The 26,787-nt window shown below is 35.6% G+C and overlaps 1 protein-coding gene across 1 annotated transcript in view; it reads left to right on the forward strand.

Moving 5' to 3' along the window:
- CIMIP6 (ciliary microtubule inner protein 6) overlaps positions 1-15,633 on the forward strand; it is a 25,820-nt gene extending 10,187 nt beyond the window's left edge. The window contains exons 3-5 of the mRNA XM_007108013.1: positions 289-442; positions 14,267-14,382; positions 15,226-15,633. Of these exons, the coding sequence (XP_007108075.1) occupies positions 289-442; positions 14,267-14,382; positions 15,226-15,594 (639 nt within the window). The 3' untranslated portion in view covers positions 15,595-15,633. The remainder of the gene's footprint in view (positions 1-288; positions 443-14,266; positions 14,383-15,225) is intronic.
- The last annotated feature ends 11,154 nt before the right edge of the window (positions 15,634-26,787 follow it).

A 26,787-nucleotide genomic window follows, 5' to 3' on the forward strand; every position in this document is an offset into this window, starting at 1 on the left:
TGCTCCGCAACGGGAGAGGCCGCAGCAGTGAGAGGCCTGTGTACCACAAAAAAATAAAAATAAAAAAATAATAATAATAATAAATAAAATTATATGATAATGCATTTTTACGTGCCTCTTAGGAAATACAGTCTTTGTGAAAATATATTTAGTCCTAGATTTCAGAACTCTATTTTAGTACTAGAAAATCCAATAACTTGTTGAATCAAATTACTGAGCATCAAACACATGAAAACGAAAATGTCCTACAGTATCCAATTTTGTGTTTCCATTTTTTTTTCCATGAAGGGTGACTGGTGGTCACATGGTAAAGTACTGGAAAATCCCTTCCAACCACCTTATGACACTAAGAGCACCCAGAGGAGTGACTTTAAAAAACCAACATGTCCATTTGTTTCTCCAGTCAAATACAGCAAGTTGCAAAAGCCTTCTTATGGAATAGGTAAGGTTAGCAGTTCTCCACTGTCTCAGGTTACTGCTATCAAATTAAGATGTATTATATGTGCTTGCACCTCCTGGGAAAATTAGTCCTCTACAGGAGTTGAAAATATACACGCAGCAAGTGCAACCCTTGACAAGTTTGTTCCTTATCCCTTCCTAGTGGATAACTTAGCTCCAAATATGTTTAATACAACATAATAAAAATTGTAATGTTCATTGATAACACCAGCTTCCAAGTCAGAAATTTAGTAGCATTCTGCTCATTATTGCCAGCAAACTTTAAAAATTATAACTGTCAGGCAACACTATAGGGCAGTATTTTTCAAAGTGCACATTGAGGGGCACTGGTTTTTGTTGGTTTTTTTTGAATTTTTGAACTTTATTTTATTTATTTTTTTATACAGCAGGTTCTTATTAGTTCTCTATTTTATAAATATTAGTGTATACATGTCAATCCCAATCTCCCAATTCATCCCACCACCACCTCCATCCCCCACCCCGCTTTCCCCCCTTGGGGTCCATACGTTTGTTCTCTACATCTGTGTCTCTATTTCTGCCCTGCAAACCGGTTCATCTGTGCCATTTTTCTAGGTTCCACATATATATGTTAATATACAGTATTTGTTTTTCTCTTTCTGACTTACCTTACTCTGTATGACAGTCTCTAGATCCATCCACATCTCTACAAATGACCCAATTTCGTTCCCTTTTATGGCTGAGTAATATTTCATTGTATATATGTACCACATCTTCTTTATCCATTCGTCTGTTGATGGGCATTTAGGTTGCTTCCATGACCTGGCTATTGTAAACAGGGCTGCAATGAACATTGGGGTATATGTGTCTTTTTGAATTATGGTTTTCTCTGGGTAACAGTGCAAGAGTGTTCCCTTTTCTCCACACCCTCTCCAGCATTTGTTGTTTGTAGATTTTCTGATGAGGGGCACTAGTTTTTATGATGTTTATAGCTACTGCTCAAAAAAACAGGGGAAGTCAAATAAGTTTTGGAAAAACTGAATTTATAAAGTTAAACAGTTTTTTTTTTTTTTTTACTACAGAACTCTTAAAACCCTTATTCTAAGCGTAAGCATAATGAATTTCCAAGAAGAGGAATAAAGAATGCTATGTTTTCCCAATATTGACAACTTTACCTTTTTTCAGATCATCTCACATGACTGGTATCCCACAAAACATAATTTAGGAAATACTGTTCTATACAGTATTCATACATTTTGAGATCTAAAATTTGTTTTACCTGACAATGTCATTATAATAATCTAGGTCTTTCACATTTATTCAAGTTGTATCTGTTTCTTAACCCAGTACTACTCATCTCTACCGCAGGAGTAGAATTTTTAGCAAGTCTTAAAGAAGTGCAGGATCAAGTCCAAACAAAAATGTATTTATTGAATACCCGCTCTGTTCTCACCCCATACAAAAGTTCATGAGATAAACATCAAATTTTCTGAACACAACAGTAGGCAGCGAAGGATTACTTTTAGACGTCAACAGTCCCTCAGTTTTAGCCTTCTGGCCTCTGTGATTGGCCAGTCTAGTTAAGGATACAAAGGGCAGCTAGATTGAAGGTCAGGATATTAGAAAATGGTCATATTTAACATGATTTCCACCTCAAGGATGGTAGTTAATAGGGAGGGCCAACTATTAGATAGTCTATAACAATGGCATCTCTTTTAGAAAGGTAATAACGTTTCCAATTCTGATTCAAGATGGTAGACTGAGCACAAACGTCTATATCCCCTAGCTCCCAAGACTCTATTGAATGATAGCAAAGCAGTCAACCCATAAAGGACCCATAAAGGTGAAAAGAATGGAAGGAAGAGCTTTCTGGATTTTGAGAAGGAACGGAAGACTGTTGATGGATAAAAAAGAGCAAAGAAGCAATAGCCTAGAATATACAGAAGGAGATGCAGTGAAGAAGAGCCAATCTGCCCGAAACAAAACAAAACAAAAGTATCTGAAGGCTCAGTCAGCAGACAAAGTATAACAGAAATGGGGGAGGGGAGAATCAGAGGGTTATTTGAAAGTCTGTTTCTTAAATAACTGCTCCAGTCCTGAGCACTCTACCCTCTCCCAACATTAAGAATGCTAGGGCTTCCCTGGTGGTGCAGTGGTTGAGAGTCCGCCTGCCAATGCAGGAGACACAGGTTCGTGCCCCGGTCTGGGAAGATCCCACAGCCACCAAGCAGCTGGGCCCGTGAGCCATGGCCGCTGAGCTTGCGTGTCCAGAGCCTGTGCTCTGCAACGGGAGAGGCCACAACAGTGAGAGGCCAGCGTACCGTAAAAAAAAAAAAGAATGCTAGAGTCTGTTGTCTCAGTTAGATGTCAACTACCACACTAGTTACTTTAGTATTTCAAACTGGTCTCCTATCCTATTCTTAATTTATGAATGGACAACCAAAGATTAGAATTATGCCAAATTATATTTTTTTTAGGTCTGGAGGATAAAATCAAGGAAATATCACAGAGCATAAAACAACAACAACAACAAAACCTTAGAAAATATGAGAGAATAAAAGCAAAATGGAGAATCTGTCTTGGAGGTCCAACTTTTCTGGAGCTCCAGAAAAGAGTAAAAATGAAGGCGAGATAATTATATCCACACATAACATTTATTAAGCATATACTATTTGCCAGGTACTTTATGGAACTTTCTAAATGTTTACTCATTCAATTCTCACACCAACCCTATGGCATATAATAGTATAATAATACTATTAATACTCTCATTTTTCAGATGAGAAAGCAAGCACAGAGTTTAAATAATTTGCCCAAAGCTACACAGCAAATAATTGGTGTTTGAACTTAGTCTGACTCTAGTACCTCTAAAAAGAACCAGTACTCTACACAGCCTCTAGAAAAATAATAAGATAGTTTCCCAACATAAAGAAGAGCCATTGAAAGGGTCCACTGAGTGTATCTAAGTATGAAGGGAAAAAAGATACACACCTATACATCATTATGAAATTGCAAAACAATAATTATAAAGAGAAGATTCCAGAAGTTTCCATTAAAAGAAAACTAAGTCACCACCTAAGGAACAAGTATATGGAATCAAGCAACACGGATGGAAGAGCACAATGGAGTTAATGTCTTCAAAGTTCTCAGGGGAAATCATTTTTAACCTAGAAAAGAGGATTTATTTGACATGTACACTAGAACCTTTTTTTCCCCCAAGTGGCATTGGGCATTGGACCTAGTGAGAAAGAAATGTAGTCCTAGCACAACTTTTGGCTCTTAAGTGAACAAAATTCATGTAATTGTATTGTAAGTGCTATTTAGTAGTTAACTTTTAGCGTCATTCTATAGACACAATATGGAAAATTTAAATATGGTTACAGATCAGAATTATGTTATCAGCTTTAAGAAGAAAAATAAATATACAGTTGACAGAAGATGGGAAGTAGAAGGGGAGAAGGGTGCTAATATCACTATTTAACATACGAGTCCTCAAGAGAGACTACCCAAATAGATGAAACACGGAATAGAAGATTAAGGCTGAAGTCAAAGGAATTAATACAAGTACCAATTTCTCTCTCCAGCCCTGGCTTCTTTCCTGAGCTTCAAGCCTGCATGTCCAACCAACTACTTAACATCTCTTCTTGGATAACTAATTTCCTTTTCAAGCTTAACATGGCTAGAATAGAACATTTCATTTCCCCCATCCAAACCTATCCCCCCATCTCAATTAATGTCATTTCTATTCTCCCAGATGCTCAAGTTTTGATACCTAGAAGTCATTCTAAAACTCCCTACCCTCTACAGCCAATCCATCTTGACACCTCTATCTCCAAATTCTATCCCAAATTATCTTACCAATGTAGTGAAGCCACTACTATCCTGCTTCCTTTCTTCCTCCTCCATAGTGTTTTCCATACCATCGTCAGACAGATCTTTTAAAAACATGAATGACATCACTCTTCCCCTTTGGAGGCTTTAGCTACTTCTCACTGTTTGTAGAGTAAATTTCAAATTCTTTGCCATGGCCTACATGGTCCTATTTGACCTGCCAAATCTACCTAAGTCTCCTATTGCTCCTGATAGCTTGGTATAGGGATTTAGAGAAGGGGCACATAACTCAGCCCAAGGAGGTAGAGAATACTCTCTGAAAGTCATGCTTGTTTCAGAACCAATTTATGCCTGTGTACTTGTTACTGTACTTCTATAACTTAATTACATATTATAAATTAAAATCTGAGTAAGAAAAAAAGCAGTTGTTTCTATAAAACATTCAAAGTCGAATACTTTACAAAGACTTGCTAAAAGGTTAATCACTAACTTAAAAAATGCTAATTAAGCATGGGTAAAATAACTATAAAAGAAGAGCTAGAGTGAATTTTTTAAATCTTGAAAGACGCTGTACTCATTTTCCTTCAAATGCATCCTTAAGTTTCCATTCTGTGTTAAAGAAACGCAAATGAAAAGGATACATTGGGGTGTGGTTTGTGCAAGAAATACAAAGTGGAATTCCAACCAATGGACACTTCCTCAAAGAAAATGCCTTTGCACTTCAATAAAATTTTGGTGAATGACTGGTTAAAGGAAAATAAGTAAGGTTTACATAATTTTCTATGATTCTTTGCCTTAACTGACTTTTTTGTTAAAAAAGGTCAGGTCTCAGTACTTTCTCATAAGGAGCAGTTGTTTCTTCTCTGGTTCAATAAGGGATGTGGTGGAAGATGAGACAGAGAGATAGGCTTTGTTCCAGGATGATCAGGCAGGGCCCAGCCATTTCATAAGGGAACAACCATAATCAGTGTCTGTAGGTCTGTCAATTTTCCCTTAAAGGAATCCTCCAAGCCTCTGCCTGGAGGGGGGACAGAAAATCTGGGAGTCTCTCAAACAATCTTCAGTTTACAGCTTCAACTTGTACCACTTCCCATGCTCCCTGCCTCAGAAGTGTCTGATGTCTCCAATTCCCGAGCCTCACTGGAAAGCTGTGGCATGAACTGGCTTGATTTTCACCCCCCCTCCTCCTCCACAAGCCCTTACCTTCCAGTTTACTGGGCTCTACTCAACTCAATTGCCACTTATCCGTCTGCTTTCCAGCTTCCAAATTTGTTAATATCTTTACTCGCATTTAGTTCTCTTTTTTCCTTAAGGCTTTAAGCCCTTTTAATTTCTTTACTATCATTGTACTATCTTCTTCCTCTCTCTCTGTCTCTGTTCTTTTACTGGTATTTCTCATTGCCAAAATCATTATTATATTCCAGGTCCTACCACTATGCCCAGACTCAACAAATATTTATTGATTAGTTTAATGATGATTACATATTATTCAACAGATTAAAGTCATAATGTAATTTTAACTAATATACACACCACAATATAAACCTGCAATTTATTCATATTTTAGATGGTGTTTGGGTACTACATGAGAATGATATTTAAAAGAAAATATTTTATGTAACATTTTAAAATATGTATATAAACTAGTTTGTATATGCCAGATTTTTAATGTATATATTTATGTGTGTATACATATATGCATATAGACAGAAAATGTGTATCTAAACTGCATTAATAGCAAAAGTCATCTCATAGTCATTCTGTTCCATCAGCCCACTTAATTACGCCTGGTTTTTGGCATTTCAGCAATGTCATCTTGTACTGATAATGAAAGTGCCCTTTATGTCTTGTACCACCACACAATTTCCTGGCTGCCATCCATGGTCACTTCAACAAACAGCTATGCTCCATCATATCTGAGTCCCTGTAAGAATGAGTGTTCACTTTTGGTTTTATATAATAAAACTTTATAAATTGGAAAAGTTGATCTAATTGGTAAGGGAGGTGTTTCATACTTAAATAAAACTTTGGCTGTTTATCAATTACTTGATATTTTAACATTCTTTAAAATTGTGAATTCAGATATGGTGCTAAAAATATTTTTCTAAAATAGGTTTTAGTTTGTGTTGCTTCTTTTGCATCAAGGTATAACATAACAATGATTTCTTGCTACAGTTGTATTCAAGATTCTCTTTTTCACTGTATTGTGAAAATCTGTACTGTTATTTTTACATTAATAATCCTTTTATGTAAGATGAAAATAAATACTACTTAGAAGAATAGGGTTTCTAATAGAAAAATAATACTGATGAATGTTTTTTAAGTAGATACAAATGAAAAGTTAAGAAAATTTCTCAAAACAAAAGCTGCTAAATCCACATCAATATGAGGAGCAAGTTGTGTGTTTGAATAAATCCTGGCTTTGTTGATAAAATATAGATGGCTAGATACCAACTTGTTTGGTGTATCCTTGTTTGGAAAATTCCTATTTTAATTAGAAGTTTCCAAGAAACAGAGAGTGGATTTCAAACATTCTTCATAGACTTTGGCTTACTTTTTGTAAGCCTCATCTAACAAGGCTTCTTGTAAGTAATTATTTTGGGTCCGATTTGAATTCTTAAGTAACCACGAAGAACTTGAATATCTTCTTTGATGTTTTCCCACTTAGATGATCTTCACTATTGTGGACTTCTTTAAAAATCACATATATTTGCATAAATGAACATGGTAGTTATGTCTACTTTTAATAGGTATAATGTCTGGGTAAGGAACTTCTTTCTATAATAGTTTAGATTACCTTTCTTGCCCCTTTATTAGTCCCCATGAAGATATTTTTTTAAGTTATTATTTTCAAGATTCTGGGAGGTTCTAGATCACTATATAAAAGATGATTCATTTTAATTGATTTAATTGACTTCCTTCTGAAGTCTGTTTGTTAGTTATCTTCATATCAAGTCAGTCCAACATTTAGTTGCTTAAAACAACAATCATTTTATTTGCTCATGATTCTGCAGTCTGGGCTGGGCTCAGGTGGGCAGTTCTTTGGCTGTTCTTGCTGGTGGGCACTTGAGTGGCTGAATTTAGTTGGTAGGTCATCTGGGAACTGAACTCAGCTGGGACACTAGAATGATTGGGCCTGTCCTTCTCCGTTTGGTCTCTGCATGTGGTTTCTCCAGCAGGGTAGATGGAACTGGCATAGTATTGCTTCTGCCACATCCTATTGGTTGAAGCTAATCACAAGGCCAGTGTACATTCACAAGGGGACTGTACAAGGATGCGAATACTGGGAGGCCTGATTCTCTGGGGCCACCAATGTAACAACTTACTTCAATGTCTTTAAATAGTCCTTTCCATGAGAGTTTAGGAATGGCCAACTCTTCACTTTTCTTTGTCTGAAAAGGTCTTTAAATTGCCCTCACTCTTTAATAGATGAAAGTATAGCTGGATATAGAATTCTAGATTCATAGTTACTTAGCTTTTACACTAGGAAGGTATTACTCCATTGTCATCTGGATTCTATTGTTATGTCAGGTCTGAAAGCAGTCCAGTTGTCAATCCTTTGAAGGTAACTTGTTTCAGTAGAAGATTTTTTATGTTCTATGGGGGTCTTTGCATACAGAAAGAGTTATTTATATTTATTTATAATTAATATTCTAGTTTTAACATTATAAATTTAAAAATATTTCTTTAAGCCCTTAATTTTTAAATATTGTATAATATTAGAATAGTAAGTTTCACTTGTTCTTTGACGTTTAATTAACTCAGCTTGAACAAATGAAATACTTCTTAACAATGACTTATTTACAAACATAGTCAATTAAATTCCATTAATATTTTAAACTGCATTTGTTGATTTAATTATATTCTGTTTTCCTCTTAACACTTTAAATATCTAACAAGGAAAATGTAGAACTTTGACAATCAAGACCTTCCCAAACAATTAAAAAATTCTTGTAATAAGAACTAATAAGACCCTGATACATTAAAAAAAATTTAAAATATAAATAAAATAAAATTCAAAAAAAAAGCAACTTTCCCAAACAATTAAAAAGTTCTTGTAAATCTAATAAATTAAACCTATAAATATAGTAAATACAGATATGTCAAACATTTTAATACTGTTTATAAACTTAATCATATTTCCCTAAAACTGTCAACACTAGAAAACTATTAGATCAAATTTTCTTCTGACATATTATATAACAAATTATAGATTTAATTGTATTTACTTTATCATCTCTACGTTTAATCCCAAACCTTCCCAAAATTAAAAGACTTACTGAATATTTATTTTAGAAGAACTGTGTTGGTTGGTAGAATACTGGTTTTGAATATTAGTAAAGTATTAAAGTATTTGTTTTGAAAAAAAGCCTGTGACCAATCTTTGTTACCCTATATGAAATATATGCAATATACTATTTGTATTAAATCTAGTTTATGGTGAGGTATTTTTGTTATCATTACAGAGGGCTTTTAATGATGATAGAGATTTTGCTCTATGCATTTCTCTCACTAAGACATCAATTTGGTAACTTAAATTCATCATATAAGTTTTCCTTATAGTAGGTGGATATGACCTGTGTTGTCCAAGGATAGGTTCCTGTGTGGGAAATTGCTGGCATTGGATTTTAAGAAGGTAGGAGGCATAAAAGTTTCTAGTTTGGGTCAGATTCTTGTTTGCCCCAACTATTATTGCCATTAAGGGCAGCTGCCCTCTTAAACAATTGCCCTTGATTGTTTTTGACAAATGCCTTTGGGGGAAAGGCTATTTACACTAAGAGAGGCTGAGTCATTGTCTATAAAGACAAGCCCTAGAAATGGAGTTTCCAAAGAACTGCCAGCCAGGTTAAATAACAATTCTTTGAGTTCATGTTTGTGGGAAGTTCCAAAGCCAGTGGTTCTTTCCAGTGGCTGTTAAGCTTCTTGCTGATTTTCACCATAAATTCAGGGCTGTTAGTTTCCAAGGCTTATGACAAGGTGGGGAGAGGGGCATGAAAACTGGGCCAAAGGCCTGCTTTTATTACAGAGATTAAGCCATCTTTCTTGAATAAATGCTTCTCAGATTGTTGCAAGCCTTTGGTTAATTTCCAAAGTTCTGAAAAAGTTGATTTTGAATATTTTTGCCAATGTTCTCATTGCTTTTATGGAGAAACAGTTTTTTTGGAGGTTTCTACTCTGCCATTCCCACTGATGTCCTATCCCTTTTAGTTTTCATGCTACAAATATTTTTTCCCAACGTATCATCTCTGTTAACTTTGCTCATGGTGTACAGAAATAAATGTTGATGTAATCAAGTTTATTAAGTTTTCACCTATGGTTTGTGCATCGGGTGTTTATGATGAGTTTTCCTACCCTTAGGTCACAAAAATCTTCTCCTACATTTTCTTCTCTTGGTTTTATCATTTTACCTTCCATAATTATGTATTTAACTCTATAGCCCAAATTTATGTGCAGTATTAAATAGGGAACCTATTCCATTTTTCTCCATGTAGTGAACAAGTTTTCTGGATACCATCTACTAAACAATCTACACTTCCATCATTAACTTGGGGGACCTCCTTAATTGTATGTTAGGGTTCCCTATATGAATAAGCCTGTCTCTGAACTCTCTGTTACATTCCTTAGGTTAATTTTCAGTCCTTGGATCATTACTAAAATGTTTTAATGATATAGATTTTTAGCTTGTCTTAATATCTGATAGGGAAATTCCTCATTCTTTGCTCTTCATTTTCGCAGTTAAGCTCTCTATTTATGGACCTTTATTTTTCCATTTCAACTTTGGAATTTATGACATTTCTCAAAATATCCAGCTAGAATTTTGATTGGGTTGTGTTGACATTATAGATTAATTTAGGAAAAACTGTCACCTTTACAGTAACATACTATCCCGTCCTATCTAAGGGAATGGAAAGTCTATTCAGCTCAATTTTTGTCTTTGAATTAAAAAATTTTCTCTACAGAGGTCCTGTGAAGTCTTACTTTCTAGAAACTTTATACTGTATAGTTTTATTCCTACAGGGACTGTATCTTATTTTTCCTTTTGTTTTCTAGTAGGTTATTTTTATTATAGCAAAATGCTTTTGATTTTTGTACACTTATCTGCTTGCCTTGCTACACCCTTATTCTCATTATTGATTCTAGTGGTTTTTCTATTCAGGTAATTATATTACCTACAAATAATGACAGTTTTTTCTTTTCCTTTGCAATCATTATACTACTTTTTTCATTTTCTATAATATTCACCAGAATCTCACCAGCATTTAATATGTTAAACAGTAGAATTTTAGTTCTGAGTTATTATAGGTGTAATACTTATTTTTCTGTTCTTTAGTCATAGTCTTTTTAAGGAGGCAAAATGTTTTGTTGTTTTCTTCCATATACCTTAGGCACCCTCCTTGATTTATTTCTATTCTTATTTGAGTTCTTCCTCTAGAAATTTTTTGAAGTGGTCTGTTTATGGGGAAATATTCTGAGGCCTTCTTTGCCTCCCAATATTTTTAAATTTTGGCTTCATGGTTAAATGACAGTTTGGTTGGATATTAAAATTCCAGGCTTAAAGTTTTTTTCCCTTTATTTTAAAAATATTAATAAGTTATTATGTGTCCAATGTTGTCAAATTTGATATAAATCTGCTTCTTACTCCGTTGTAGGTAATCTACCTCTCCTCTTTGAAATATTTAGAATTTTTTCTTTGTCTCAGATGACCTTAAATTTCTCTATAAAGTGTCTTACATGTGAGTTATTTCTTATCTACCATGCAGGACTGGGAGGAGAGTGAGCCAAGTGAGAGGTCTAGGGTGCAAAATGTAAGGAGGCATTCACTCCCAGGATCATGCAAGTGCCTCCTTACATTTTGCATCCCATGAGCCTCACTTGCCTCATCTTACTCCTGGCCCTGCTACCTGTTTGGTAATCTGTGAGCCCTTTCAATCTGAGGTCTTTGGGCTTTCTTTAATTCTTATGTATTTATCATCCTTGTTTCTTTAAACATTTCCTTTTCTCTGTTTCTTCTTCTAGGTTTCCTGAATTCTAGTGTTGTTATTTCTACAATCAATGTCTCTTAGCTTTTCTATTTTTATTTATCCTTTCCAGATTCCTTCTGGGAGAGCTTCTCAGTCTGATTTTCTAGTTCATAAATCTTATTTTTATCTCATCATTTCTACTTCAACTATTTTATATATATATATATATATATATATATTTTTTTTTTTTTTTTTTTTTTTTTTGTGGTACGTGGGCCTCTCACTGTTGTGGCCTCTCCTGTTGCAGAGCACAGGCTCTGGATGTGCAGGCTCAGTGGCCATGGCTCACGGGCCTAGCCACTCCGCGGCATGTGGGATCTTCCTGGACTGGGGCACGAACCTGTGTCCCCTGCATCGGCAGGAGGACTCTCAACCACTGTGCCACCAGGGAAGCCCTCAACTATTATATTTTTATTTCTAATATTTTACATGATTCTTTTTTATGACCTCTTATTATATTAAGAATACCTTCTGTACCTGTGAGTATATTTGTTATGCTTATTTTATTCTTGGTACATAGGTTCTAATAATTCTGCTTCACATAGTGTACGTTTTAAATCTGATTGTCTTTCTTTTACAGTGTCACTCTAGTTTATCTTAGGTCATATTCCCCAAGGGGAATTATCAGCCCTGTGTCGGCAAAGGCTAAAGACCGGGGTCTGGCTTGTGTACCTCTCAATGAATTTAACGAAAGAAGATGAAGGTCAGGCTGGAGAGGGTCAGGCCTGACAAAACCAGTTTTGACCATCTCCATTTGTTGTCCCTGTTTAAGACCAATCCTCTATTCAGGGCTCCACTCCTTTCCCCTTTAAACTCCTAAAAAGAGGCATCAGGAGAGAAGGCAATCTCTTGATGTTTTTAATCCACCAGCACTGACAGTTGCTCTGGGAGTGCTGGAGAAGGAAATGCCCAAGGGGCTGCATGCATCCATTTTCATCAGCTCCTTACCCTGGAGGGATTTCTGTACTGCTCCAAAGTTACTAAGTTGACAACACATGGCTAGACTGTTGCTGCCAGTTTCTGCCGCCCTGAGGCAAACAGTGATCTTCCCAAAGCAATGTGGGAGAAAGTCAAGAGCAGATTTTAAAAGCTCTCCCAACCTATTCTCTACTGTCTACATCTGATCTCCCTACCCTCCAGCCCAAGCTGCCACCAACCCTTCATAGCAGTTTACTAAACCCTTTGGTTTTCTCCCAGCATTTTGATAGTTCATCACATTCATGCTTCTCCTCTTCCATCGTTTCCCTTTGGTCAGGATGCAAAAGAGCTTGCCCCTTGACTAACTTAGAAGTCCCTTTCTAATTTGACCCAGCATTCTAGAGACTTTATAAACATTGTCTTTAATCCTCACAGCTCTGAAAGCAAAGTATTATTATCCCCATTTTAGAGAGAAGAAATTGAATCTCAGTGAAGTTAAGTGACCTGTCCAAAGTGACACAACTAGGAAACGCCGTAGAGCTGGAATTTGAAAGCACGTCTATCTTATCCCAAAGCCCATGCTTTGGATACTCCATTAACCCCACCTGATTAATGCCTAAATTTAGAGCTGCTTCATTTTATTCAAAGAGTTATCAGACTATGTTCCTGGAAACACTAACATTCTGTGAGCCAGACCATGGCGTTCACCCCAAAACTGATAGTCTTTAACGATTTGGTGGAAAAATATAACTTATGGTTAGAATTTCTCAATGTAATAGTTGTCCACAAATTTATGTTAAATCTTTGGCACCTGCTCTCTTTTGTGTGCTAGCAAATCCTAAAAGAAAGGTAATGATTAAGTAGAAAATGAGTTTTGAGTATCTGATCTCAATTAGAAATCAAGGAAATGTTATCAATTAGCATTTTTCCCTGCTAGCTAGAAAAGATTGCCATCTCACATTATGTAATATATAAATATTGGAATAATTATCATTCTAGCTAGTAAAATTGGTTTATATCAATGTCTGAATATTGAATTAAATTCATGAATGCTTAATAAATGTGAATTTACTAACATATTTTTCCTTCTTATATATCCTCCCTAATTTTAAAGTCATGGTTTTTCAAATTTAAATTTTATTTTTTAATAGTTAATATGGGCATACAGTACAAAATTCAAATGGTACAATAGGGAAAAAAGTGAAAGTGAATCCACCCTTCTCCACCTCTGTCCTCCAACCAGCTAATTCTCTCCCCCTGCAACAACCACTGTTACCAGTTTCTTGTTATGACTCCATAGATATGGTAGGTGTACATATTATCTTATGTGTATATTTTTCTATAAAAGGGAGAAATTTTTAATTTTTTCCTTGACAGAATTTTATGTCACTAAACTGGGTGTCACTCTGACTCCTTACATAACGTTGTGTGCTAAAAGCAAAACTAAAGTGAGTTTTTTAAGTTATTAAAAATTTTAAACATAGAGAAACCAATATAATGAACCCCTATATAGCTATTACACAGATTGAAAGATTATTTAAAAGTGATTTTTAAAGAATTTAATACTCTCACAAACTTTCAGAGCCTTTGTCAATGGGAAATGAAAAGAACTGTGTGTTCAACTCTAAGTGCAGCAGCCCTGGAATCTTCCAGTTCATTTGTCAGTGCTAGCAGGGAGCAACTTACGCATAAATTTCTCAAAGCCTTTTCAGTAGTAAAAATAAGTTGACAAATAAATTGTACTTATGCTTTTCCTAACACTTTGGTTGGTATATGTGCAAGAAGCAGATCTAACAGTTGATTTTTAAAAGCCATTATTACATTATTATTAGTTTTTAAAATTACTAGCAATTCCACATGTGGGGCTAATTTGATTGTTTTGATTTGGTTCTTTTCATGGAGAAAGAATGATGAATCTATTATAGTATTATTTAGATGTGTTTAGGTAACCTTTCATACTTAAAAGAATTTAGTTTCATTAACATTTATGATAAAGCAAAAATATTATAAATACTGATTACATTTCCATATACAAATCTTTTATCCTGACTTCACAAAATCTCTTTTTTTCCTCTTAGTTCCACTTGCTTCTCCTGATGCATCAGCAGAACTCCGAAAGAATTTTATAGAACGCATCTCTTTTTCACATCAATATGATGCCAGGAAAACACCCAATGAGCCCATCCGGGGAAAGGTGAGTCAGTATTTAGAATCAATTACTTAATACTTTATGATGGGATAGATTTATGGTAGAACTCTAAGCCTTTCAAATCATAATCATATTTCTCAAGTTGATTTAAACAAACTAACATGGTTATTAGGAGGATAAAATCTTAACCACATGTCATAGTCAAAACTAAAGAATGATGTCATAATTTTGGATCAGTCTTTGGAATTTGGTTCAAATTATTAAATCATTCACTTAAGGTAGTATCAAAGCAACTTGCTAAATTTTTTGATATGCTTTTGTATGTGTGTGGCAGGGAGATGCATATAAGTTTTATAAATTGAACAGTAATGTAATAGTCAATTGCTGGATTTTTTCCCAACTACAGATGTTTGTTTTCATATTTCACCATAGCTAATAATAATAATATTTCACAACAACTATTAGTTGTTGGAAGTAATAGACGTTTATGATGCAATCATAAATCCTTAGGTCTATGAACTGCAGTTTCTATCGTATCCATAGCAACCTGCAGAGCAAGAAATGAAATTGGATATGAATAGTCTCATACAATTCAAATGACAGAAAAATTGAGAATGGGAGATAATGAGATGCCGCTCCTTTGACTTTCTGTTTTTCCCTTCCTGTTCATTTTCTGGTGCACCCTTGTTCATAATTTGTTTAAACGGTTCACCAATAATTATTATGCTTCCGTCTTCAGTTTTGAACTAAGGTGACAGCCAATGAAGAGGCAGATAAATAAGTGCCTGCTTCAATCAGGACTTGAGTTAATACATGAACTCAGGTCACAGCTGCATCTTCCAGCAACTTGTGTGCCCTGGTTAACATCAACTTTGTTTTCCTTTCCAGCGACATGGAGTTTTTGTGCAGACAGAGATAAAACCAGGGAGTAGGCCAACAGTTCCTAAGAGAACAGAGGTATTACTGAATGCTCCAGGGTCATGCTCATCAGAACAGTCCAAAAAAACAGAGAAAGGAAACTCAGCGGAAAGCAAAATGATCTCACCCGGTCTCTGCCGACAAAATTCCCAGGAGTTGTTAGAGACTAAAACTCACTTATCAGAAACAGACGTCAGAGAGGCAGCCAACACACGTCCCAGAAGTCTTGAGAGAAGGGAGAAGATTGCAGACATCTTTCAAATAACTGCAGTAAATGCTCTTCTCACCAGGCATGATTCTTTAAGTCCACCAATAAAAAGTCAGGATAAATCAGGATAAACTACCTTCTTCAAATAAAAACATAGTCCTTAGAATGTAGACGATTTCAGAATCATCATACAGGCCCTCACATTTGCTTTTTCTGTTGTCAATAACCTCAAAAATGACAATTTACGTAAATGGGAAAATGAATAAAGATAATAAAATACACCAAAAATGTAAGTGTGTCTCCAATGAGTGATGGATATGAGACATATTTCTATGTTAGACTGTTGCTAGCCATGGCTCTAGGATCAAACTGGGGCTGGAATTTTGGCTTCACCACATATAGGCTGTGTGACTTTGGGTAAATTACTTAACCTTTCTCGAGTTCAGTTTCCTCATCTGTAAAATTAGGATAATAGTAACTTCATAAGGATATTGAGCATGAGATCATACACATTGATCAGTGATCAATGTAATCACATTATCACTATTACTATAATTAAAATTTCAATTTAAGATAACATTCTCCTATAACCTTGAATTCTGCTCCTTATTCTAAAACTTTGAACCCTTCTATATACAATTAAGAGTGTAAAAACTAAAAACATTTCTCCCAGTACAAGATACACACACACACACACACACACACACACACACTTTTAATTGAAAGACTTGTTGCTTCTGTAGCTTAATTATCTGTCAGAACTGTCCCCATTCCTACATCCCCACTGCCACTGCCCTAATCCAAGCTGCCATCTTCCCTTCATGAGTACCTAGAATATCAAAATATTTCCTAAATTGATTTCTATTTTATTTAAATTATTTCTAGCACTAACTCAACCTTTGCTTTTTGGCAGAGTTTGGTATGGGTAATTCTACCAGTTATTCTATTTGGTACATTTTGGTGTGCCAAAAATGTATCTACTATAAGCTGTGTTATGTTGCACACAAGTGGAAGTAGGTGAAGTATTCCTCTGCTGCCCCAAAGAGTATTTACATGCCCAACAAATTTCCATGGGAACATATCCATTGTACACTATTATCTGTAGTACTGGTAAGACTACAGGTGTATCTTTATTCCTCCACTAAAGACATTTTAATAGACTGCAAACAAATGAATGCCATTATTAAATATTTGTGTATTGGGAACTTCTGGTTCTTACAACATGGCAGATTAAGGCGAATACTGAACCCTTTTCATTACAAGCACCTTGAAATGCTGAATAAAATGGAACAATAAATAAACATACAGCCCAGCTCACAAAACAGGGAAACCCTCATGTTTCAAAATAAAGAACTTGCTTATTTTATGTATCAATATATATCCTGAAGATCTTGTCAACACATGTAGACTACCTCATTATTTTAAGAGCAGCATAGTCTTCCATATTATAGATATACTATATAATTGGAGCAATAAGAACACAAGCTTTGATGTGAGTGGGGGAAGGGAATGGAGGTTGTTTACAGATCTGGAGAGAGGTCTTACAGGCTAGGGACTTGAAAAAATATTTTTTTTAAAGTGTACACTATTTTTAAAAAAGACTATGGACTTGAATTTTAATTCACATTGGAAAAGAGATGGAAATTTATGGCCTCCAAAATAGAGAGATGGCATTGAAACCTGCATAAAGCTAGAACTTTGGAATAGCTGCTATCTTGGTACAAGGCAGACTAGAAGAACTCCACTCACTTAACTGTTAGCAAGAAAGTTTGCCTCTGCCTAGAGCTATAGATAATGAATAAATCTTTGTGAGAAAGTAAAACCTCAAGCTTGCACCACATTCCAATTTGAAACATGAGTTTACATGCAGGTCATCTCATATGACAGAAAATTAACATAAAAAATAATCCTGCTGGTGATACCACTGAGGTGCCTGACAAAAGCAAATGCAACACCCTCCCCACCCCCAGAAAGATATTTCCACAATCCACAGAAGAAACAGTCCCTGATAAAAGCAAGGTTACAACAAAAACTACAAATCACACAAAGAAGAAAATCAGACTGAGCGAGAGTACAACAGTACAACAAAGAGAATGATTAAAACCTCACAACTGGAGAGAAAAGAATTAAAATACTTTCAGTTTGAAGATTCTTATCTTTCTTCCATTCTGGAAAATTTTATTCTGTAGCTTTTTCTGTTATTTCCATCCCCTCCATTCTCTCTCTTTCCTTCTGGGACAGCTACTAACAGAATGAACACCTGGATCTATCATCTAGGTCTTTTAACTTTTCTCTCATTATCCTTCTCATCGTACTTTACCACAAAGTAATGCAAGAATCCCTTGGCACTTACTTTCTACTAACTAATTTGCTTTTCAGCCATGTCCATTGTTATGCTAGGTCATCTATTGAAATTTTAAATTTTTGACTGTATTTTAAATTTCCAAGATCTATACATGCTTCCTTAATACATAAGACTCTCCCTATATTATGGATACAAAAGCTGCTCTTAGAATATTGTACTTATGCTTAAAGTCTTTTGTTCGCTTTCTTAAGTAATTTTTGTTTGTTTAGTGTGATGACTCACTTTCTTGGTATTGTACTTTTTCTCAAATGTTTGGTGACTTAATTGTACAGTCTTATGCATGATATTTCCAAATCCCTATCAGTATAAGCTGTTTCTGTCTACTATAGCCTGACTTTGGAACAGGGCTGGGATATGCAGTCAGATAGTACCTGAGGATGATTTGTTTGATGGGCTCTTTGATCCCCCTGGGGGTTAGTAGCTACTTAGGCACTCACTTGCTTTTCTAGCTACACTGTATGATTCAATTCATACCACAGCTGCCCATTTCTTAGCACACAGAAGAGGGGATAACTAATTTGCTGCTCCACATGCAGTTCCCTAATTTTCCAAATTGATAAATGTACTAGGGCCCTTTCCACTTCTTAATATTCACTGACTCTAAGCTAGTAATTCTATCAGACTTAACTCCCCAGCAGTTACCTCCACACGTGTAGGGCTTTTGTTTCATTTATTTTCATTTTCCAAACATTTGTTCTTGGTGATATCTTTCAGAATTTAATTAAAAAGTATTTCTTTAAAAAAAAAAGTATTTCTTCTGATAGGAAGTTTCCCTGTTTTCCAATGCTATTAAACTGTATTTTATTATCTATATCTATTTACCTGTATTTTTATGAGATTTAATACAGAGTAGTGGTAGAGGTGTATGATCAGTCTGCCATCTCGAGTCAATCTTTCATTTTCTTTTAAGTAAATTATTTGCAAACTTAGTACTTTAACCATTAGTAAATCAAAGATACTCAGCAATAGATGTCATAGTTGACTGATAATCATGGAAGACTGATATAATCCTTCTGTCTTAGAGAATATGTTTTAGTGAGACAAGGAGGGTTTGGAGCCAGTTAGTGGACGACGACCATAGGCTAGGTTGGTAGTTCTCAACATTTTCAAATATGAGGACATCTTTTCTGCATTAAATAAAGAGTTTATGTTTCCTCACAAAATATTAATTGAACTTTCAGTATCCGTTGTTTGAGAAAACACATAATAACAAAATGCAATGATGACTTCCAGGTTCAAGTCTCTGTTTTTTAACTGCTAAGAGTATACCTCTCCACAATGAATTCCATAGTCTATTAAAGTTATAACTGCCTGTCAGTACAAATGCTGCTCTTAAATTTCACAAGAAAATGTGAATGTTTCCAAGTAGTTCCCTTATTAGGTATTTTCATAGAATGATAGCATTTACCAGGATACAGGGGTGGTTTTTTTTTTTTTTCAGTTTCCCAAACCAAACCAAAAATCCCATAATACTTCATATAGTATTTGAAAGCTATCTTAATGAATGTGTTAATGGTTTTCAACCCTTGACATTGCTATTAATAATACCATAAATTTGTATGATGTGTTTTAAGTTTTAAAGCATTTTCAAACTTAGACCTAGAAATTATCATACCACGTAAAGAAAGCCAGCCAAAGACAAATATCATATGATATCACTTACATGTGGACTCTAAAAAAAAAGTTACAAATGAACTTATTTATAAAACAGAAATAGACTTGCAGACATAGAAAACAAACTTATGGTTACCAAAGGGGAAAAGGTGGGGGAGGGATAAATTAGGAGTTTGGGATTAACATATACACACTACTATGAAATAAATAACCAACAAGGACCTACTGTATAGCACAGGGAACTATACTCAATATTTTGTAATAACCTATAAGGGAAATAATCTGAAAAATATATATATATATGTGTGTATCACTTTGCTGTACACCAGAAACTAACACAACATTGCAAATCAACTATAAATAAAAAAATAAAGCATTTCAAATCCATTATCTCATTTGATCCTTACAATAATCATATGAAGCAGGGCAAATAATAATATACCAATTTTATGGCTAATCATAAGCTCAGAGAACTTAAGTAATTTCCTCAAGTTTGCAATTAGCAGGCAACAAAGCCAGGACCTGAACCAACTCAACCAACTCAATGCTCTATCCATTAATTCCTAAATGTCAACCCACAGGGCAATGCTAGCCCATTACAAATGAATAAACAAGGTTAGTATACTGAAGCAAATAATTTCAATACTTTTATTGAGAGATTTTTATTCTTCTGCTTTGGGGGATTTAAAATTGGTTTTGCCAGACTTTTTATCTTTTTATCAGACTTTTTATCTTTTTATCACTATGACAGACTAAGTTGATGTAGAAAGCACTCATCACTCCTTACACAGATAAATGCTCGATAAAATATAATAAAAACATTTGAAATACGCAACTAAGCACTAAACTAAGAAATTAAAATCCTCAAATACCAGAAATGAAGAGAACACTAAAAAGTGGTGAGCAAGAGGTGAGGCTAAACAGGCAACTAGAGAAGTGGAATCAGAAGTTGACTTAGGGGCTGGGATTTTAATACCTAAGCTGAAAGGGGAGTTGAGGTTCCAAGTGCAATGGCGTTGGAGCTGAGCATACAGCCAGGATCCCAGAAGAGCTTTGCTGATGTGAAAAGGATTCTAGAATATCTGCTCCCATTAGCCTTAGAATTAGGGGAGAATGCAGACTGATTACCACCACATGACATACCTCCCAAACTGAGCTGTCCACAAGAGTGGGGGCCAAATGTGCATTCATGAATAGTGCAGGAAACCCAAGCTGAGGTAGCAACAGAAAAGCTGGCTTGAACCAGGGAAACCTGAAGTCTGCTGGTAGAGACAAATACAAAACTGTTCCATAATAACCCTCTGCAATCCTGGACACATGAGACACCATGGAAAGAAATACCCAAGATGAGATAAAAATACACACACACACACACACACATACACACACATATATACACCTACATACATATATATTTGTGTGTATATGTATATAAATATAGAAATATCTCTTCTATGGGTTAGTAGAATTCATCCCCCAAGAATTACAGACAGTAGAGCAAAGAGACTATGAAGTAAGTATGCTTAAATTATTTGAGACATAAGAGAAAGAAAAAAACAGAAGAACATAAAAAAATAACAGGCAAATTTCAGGGAAAAAGTTATAGAAATTCTAAAGATAAAAAATATATCATTTTTTGCAGCAGTATGGATGGACCTAGAGAATATTATGCTTAGTGAAATAAGTCAGACAAAGACAAACACTTTATGATATCACTTATATGTGGAATTTAAAAAAATACTGCAGGGCTTCCCTGGTGGCGCAGTGGTTGAGAGTCCGCCTGCCGATGCAGGGGACGCGGGCTCGTGCCCAGGTCCGGGAAGATCCCACATGCTGCAGAGCAGCTGGGCCCGTGAGCCATGGCCACTGAGCCTGAGCGTCCGGAGCCTGTGCGCCGCAATGGGAGAGACCACAATGGTGAGAGGCCCATGTACCGCAAAAAAAAAGAAGAAGAAAAAAAAAATACTGCAAATGAATGTATATAGCAAAATAGAAACAGACTCCCAGATACCAAAAACAAGTATTTGTTACCAGAGGAGAGAGAAGGGGGGAGGGGCAAATTAGGGGTATGGGACTAAGAGATACAAACTACTATGTACAAAATAGATAAGCAACAAGGATACATTGCATAGCACAAGAAACTATAGCCATTATCTTGTAATAACTTTTAATGGAGTATAAACTGTAAAAATACTGAATCACTATGCTGTATACCTGAAATTAATATAATATGGTAAATCAACTATACTTCAATAAAAATGTATAATTTTTAAAAAGCTTAGGGCTTCCCTGGTGGCGCAGTGGTTGACAGTCGCCTGCCGATGCAGGGGATACGGGTTCGTGCCCCGGTCCAGGAAGATCCCACATGCCGCGGAGCGGCTGGGCCCGTAAGCCATGGCCACTGAGCCTGCGCGTCTGGAGGCTGTGCTCCACAACGGACGAGACCACAACAGTGAGAGGTCCACGTACCGCAAAAAAAAAAAAAAACCAAGAAAAGCTTAACTCAGTAGACTAAACACAGCTTAAAAGAAAATCAGTAAATTGGAAGATAGAGCTGAAGAAGTCTCACAGAATATAACACAAAAAGATAAAAATATATTAAAAAGAAAGAGGCAAAGAGAATACAATGTTACTAAGAGTTCCAGAAGGACATAATAGAGGGAATACGAGAGAAATTTGCAACCAAAAAAATGGCTATGATAGAGACTACTATTTGTTTCCAGTAACCAATCTCCCTCTCTGCCTTATTCATAGAATCACCCATTTTTAGCTGGGAATTTAGCTGCCCAGACAAAAGACAGTATTTCCCGGCTTCCCTTCTATCTGGATTGACAATATGACTATGTTCTGAGATGTAACTAAAACAGCAGAAACAGCTTCCAGAAAGTACTTAGAGGGAGGAGGTAGGCCCTTCTCTGTACTTTTTCCTTCCTAGTAACTGGAATGCAGATGTTATGGTTTAAGTTCGAGTAGACAATCTACTTTCTGAGAATGGTGGAACAATAAAATAGAAGGGTCCCTGAGTCTCTGACATCATCAAACACCACTTGGAAGGCTTAGTTTATATGAAAAAGAAACTTCTGTCTTGTATAAATCACTCTAATTTAGAGTTCTTCTGTTTTTTGTTTGTTTGTTTTTATCACTTGTAGCAGAATCTTATGCTAATTTACACAATAATTGATAATTTTGTAGGATTGAAGAAAGATGTGAGTCTTCAATTTGAAGGAGCAATTTTGAGCTAGAAAAATGAAGTTAAATTCACACATGAACACATAATAGTGAAACCACAAAGTGTAAAGAGAAAAAGCTTTAAAGCAAGTAGAGAAAAGAGATTCTTGCCTATAAAGGAAAGGCAATCATAATGGCAATGGACTTCTCATCCACAACTATAGATGTAAGAAGATAGTGGAGTAATATCTTGAAAATACTGAAGGAAATAATAGTCAACATAGAATCCCATGCTTAACTAAACTGTAATTCAAGAATGAGGACAAAACATGGACATTTTTGGCATATACAGAGTAATAATAATAGCAAGTGCTATATAATACAATTTTACAAGGCACTGTAGTAAGTGCTTTATATATTTTTACTCAGTAATCCCCACAGCAACACTTTGAGATATTATTAATATTACCTTATTAGAGATGATGAAACTAATATACAGGGAGGTTAAGTAACTTGCCCAAGGTCATACAGCTAGTCAGTGGCCAAATGGGGATTCAAGCACAGGAATTCTGCCCCAGATTCCATGGTTTTAATCACTCAGAGTAATGCAGTTTGTTCCTCACAGACCTTCACTGAAATTACTACTAAAAGACATATTGAACCTGGACAGAAAAAGTAGGATGTAAGCAGAAAAATAAGACAAATTGGTAAATCATATTGATTAACTCATATATTAACTACAAAAATATTCTTTTGTAAAATAATTCTGATACTAGATTCTGTGGGATTTTTTTTTCCTTGTAGTGTCTTTACTTGGCAAAGAAAATATTTGACAACTCTATGTTAGTTCTCCCAAAAAAAACTTTGGGAATTTTCCTAGTCTGTAAAATCACAAGTCTGGAAACTATTGGCTTAATCTATTGTGCAACAAAGGTTTGTTTCTTTAAAAAGCAAATTATCCAAGTTAATTACTAATGTGTTATATAAAAAATATATTTATTGGTAAGAGGATATTTTGCTGAGTATTTGAATTCATGGTGTAAGGAGGACAGGCTACATGTAACCATTAGAGAGAATCACTGTTCTCTTAAGAGACACAGCTCAGCAAAGGGCATGCTATAAATCAAAATGTAAAAAAGGGGGAAAAAAGTCCTTTCCACCACAAAAATTCATTGGTAACTTAGTAAGATTTATGGAGAGAATGCTTTTGGTTGATAAATTATCTCAAGATGATCTATAATATTTCAGCCAGGAAGGCAGAGCCCAGTGCTGTTAAATGCCCAACAAGTCAGAGATGGATAACCACACTAAACATCTCTGAAAGAGTGAATTTTGTGAGGAAGAGAGAAAACATGTTACTTTTTACTCGCTTGTAATGATTGACTTCTTTATTATAAAACCTTCTTCGAATGACTCTGTAAACTATCTTTTTAAATTCTGTAGATTAAGAATGCCTAATATTTTACTCGTAAGTAACCTTATAAGTCACACAATTTCCTCATTCTTTAGTCAGCTTTTCACTAGAAGGAGATGTCCCCAAAATGGTCCCAAGAGTTCTTAGCTCTTTGTTTCACAATCATAAACAAGTGTGTTGAAGAGACCTATGACCTAATGGAGTTTTTATGGCTAGAATCTCAATTGTAGCCCTAACAGAAGTTGAGTTTCCAGATTAAGTTCTTCTGTAAAAACAATTTCATTATGTAGGTTGTTTTTGTTTCCTTTGTTTTTGTTTCTTTATAGTAGCAGCTGCTTATGTATTTCATTGTGGTGGGAGCTGGGTATAGTGAGAAGGTATTTTTATTTATTTTTAAATATTTTTGTTTATTTGGCTGCATCAGGTCTTAGTTGCAGCATGTGGGATCTTCATTTAGGCATGTGGGATCTTTCGTTGCAGCGCGTGGGGCTTCTCTCTAGTTGTGGCACGTGGGCTCCAGAGCACGTGGGCTCAGTAGTTGCAGCATATGGGCTCAGTAGTTGTGGCATGCAGGCTCTAGAGCACATGGGCTTAGCTGCCCTGCAGCATGTAGGATCTTAGTTCCCCAACCAGGGATTGAACCCACATCCCCTGCACTAGAAGGCAGATTCTTAACCACTGGACCACCAGGGAAGTCCCAAGAAGGTATTTTTAAAAGTTAAGCTGTAAAGGAAAAAGTCCTTTGAAAGTCCATCATGTAGCCCAGGATGTCTAGTAGACAAAATTTTGTGTATAGTAATTCTTATATACACTAAAGTATCACTGAGCTATAAGGACAAAAGGAAAATCCCTATCACATGTCTGCCTGCCTTAAGGGTTTCCTTCATTCTGTTTTTTTAAATTAGGATTCTATAACCCTACATGTTTGTGTAGTGAAGGATTAACCTTGCCTAAAAATAGGACTGGCCTCTCCTGTAAGGTCACTTCTAAGTGACCTTGGAATATCCTTCCTGATAAGAATATCTTTGTTGACCTGGGAACCTTGGGCCATGCCAGATGGTCTATGCAACAGTGTGATTTATGGAGGAGTGTCTTGGGCTATGCAATATTAGTTTGATCTCTGGAGGGGCTGGAGACTAAGGTCAGCCATGCAGGCAGTCAACAATGGCTGTATGACCAAGCTCAATAAAAACTCTGGACACCAAAACTCAGGTAAGCATCCTAGGTGGCAATCTTTCATATGTCTATCATGCAGTACTGATAGAAGTTAACACTATCCACAACTGCACAAGGAGACAACAACTGGAAGCTCATTCTTGGATCTCTCCTGGACACTGCCCTATGTGCCTCTTTTCTCTGCTGATTTTAATGTGTGCCTTTTCACTGTAATAAACTATAACCATGAGTATAAGAGCTTTTAGTGAGTTCTGTGACTCCTAGCAAATTATTGAACCTAAAGGTGATCTTGGGGACCGCTGAACTTGCAGTTAGTGTCAGAAATGAAAGTGGTCTTGTGGGCTCTCAAACATTGCATTGCTGATTTATTTGTTGTGAGGATTAAACAAGATAATTAAGTCTATAGTGAAACTTCTTGGTAATGTAGAACCTCTCACTACCTTAGATGGAGCTGGAATGATTGATAGAAGAAGTTAACAATAAATTGCATTTGTTTAGCTCTAAAAATATTCCCAAGTATTTTCAACCAAGAAATTCTGAAATTTTAAAGGACAAAGTATTGATATTATTACAACTAACCTTGGTTATGGTACAAGAAATGGCAAAATGAAGAAGAACTCTAAATGAGTCGATAAAACTCTCATTTCTTTAATCAATCCTATCAAAGGTCCTTTCAGCCTTGAAGCAGTAGTCACTATTTCTGGCTACGGTACAGCACCCTCCTTATTGACTTCTTTTAACTCTGCCCACAGCTTCCTAAATAATCCCTTTATTCTCCACATTCACCCTGCTTGAGTGGTCATTATTATCTAGCTGGACCAGACTGATAAGTGATTGGCACTATCACATATGATTACAGAATCTTCTCAGCACTGAGCTCCAGGTTGTAACTATGAATTGATTAAAGTTGACATTTGAAATGCATTTGTCATTCTTAGATTTGGGATGATATTCTTCTTGGTTTGAGCCTCCACCAAGAAACATGAAAACCATGCCTTATTATTGGACACTTGATGGCTCTCTCAATTTCAGTTCACTGAGGAACAACTTCTAGTTAAACCACATCTCAGGTACACCACTCTATCTGTGGCCTCAGTAATGGGAATTTTAGCCCAATATATCTGTCTGTTAATATAACCTTGACAACCACCAAGATGCCCTGTGACCCAGTGAACTTCTGCATCATACCTCTTTGTTTGAGTCACCTGCCTCTATACCTCAAATATCCTCAGAGACCAGGCAGGTAAACCAAAATAAGGCAGTGGAATAAATAAGAGACAGTTCTGATTTCTGGTATGTCAGAGAAAAGACTTCAGAAAATCCATTCCTCTATGAAAGAAATGAGAACACTGGCAAAAGTGGTTAAAATCAACTATTTCAAAACTGTGAAAATTCATCAAAGGCTTACAGTAACTGGAAGAGCAGTCATTCAATAAAAATGACTGAATCTCTGTGAGAACAGTGAGCTTTGTGGTGTTTTAACTCACTCTATTTCCATCCCACTCTCAAAAAGAATAAAACACTTAGGAATAAGTGTATCAAAAAATTGCAAGTCTTTTAAACTGAAAATGATAAAATATTGTTGAA

This window comes from Physeter macrocephalus, chromosome 12, assembly GCF_002837175.3.
Source record: "Physeter macrocephalus isolate SW-GA chromosome 12, ASM283717v5, whole genome shotgun sequence".
In the NCBI taxonomy this organism is placed as follows: domain Eukaryota; kingdom Metazoa; phylum Chordata; class Mammalia; order Artiodactyla; family Physeteridae; genus Physeter; species Physeter macrocephalus.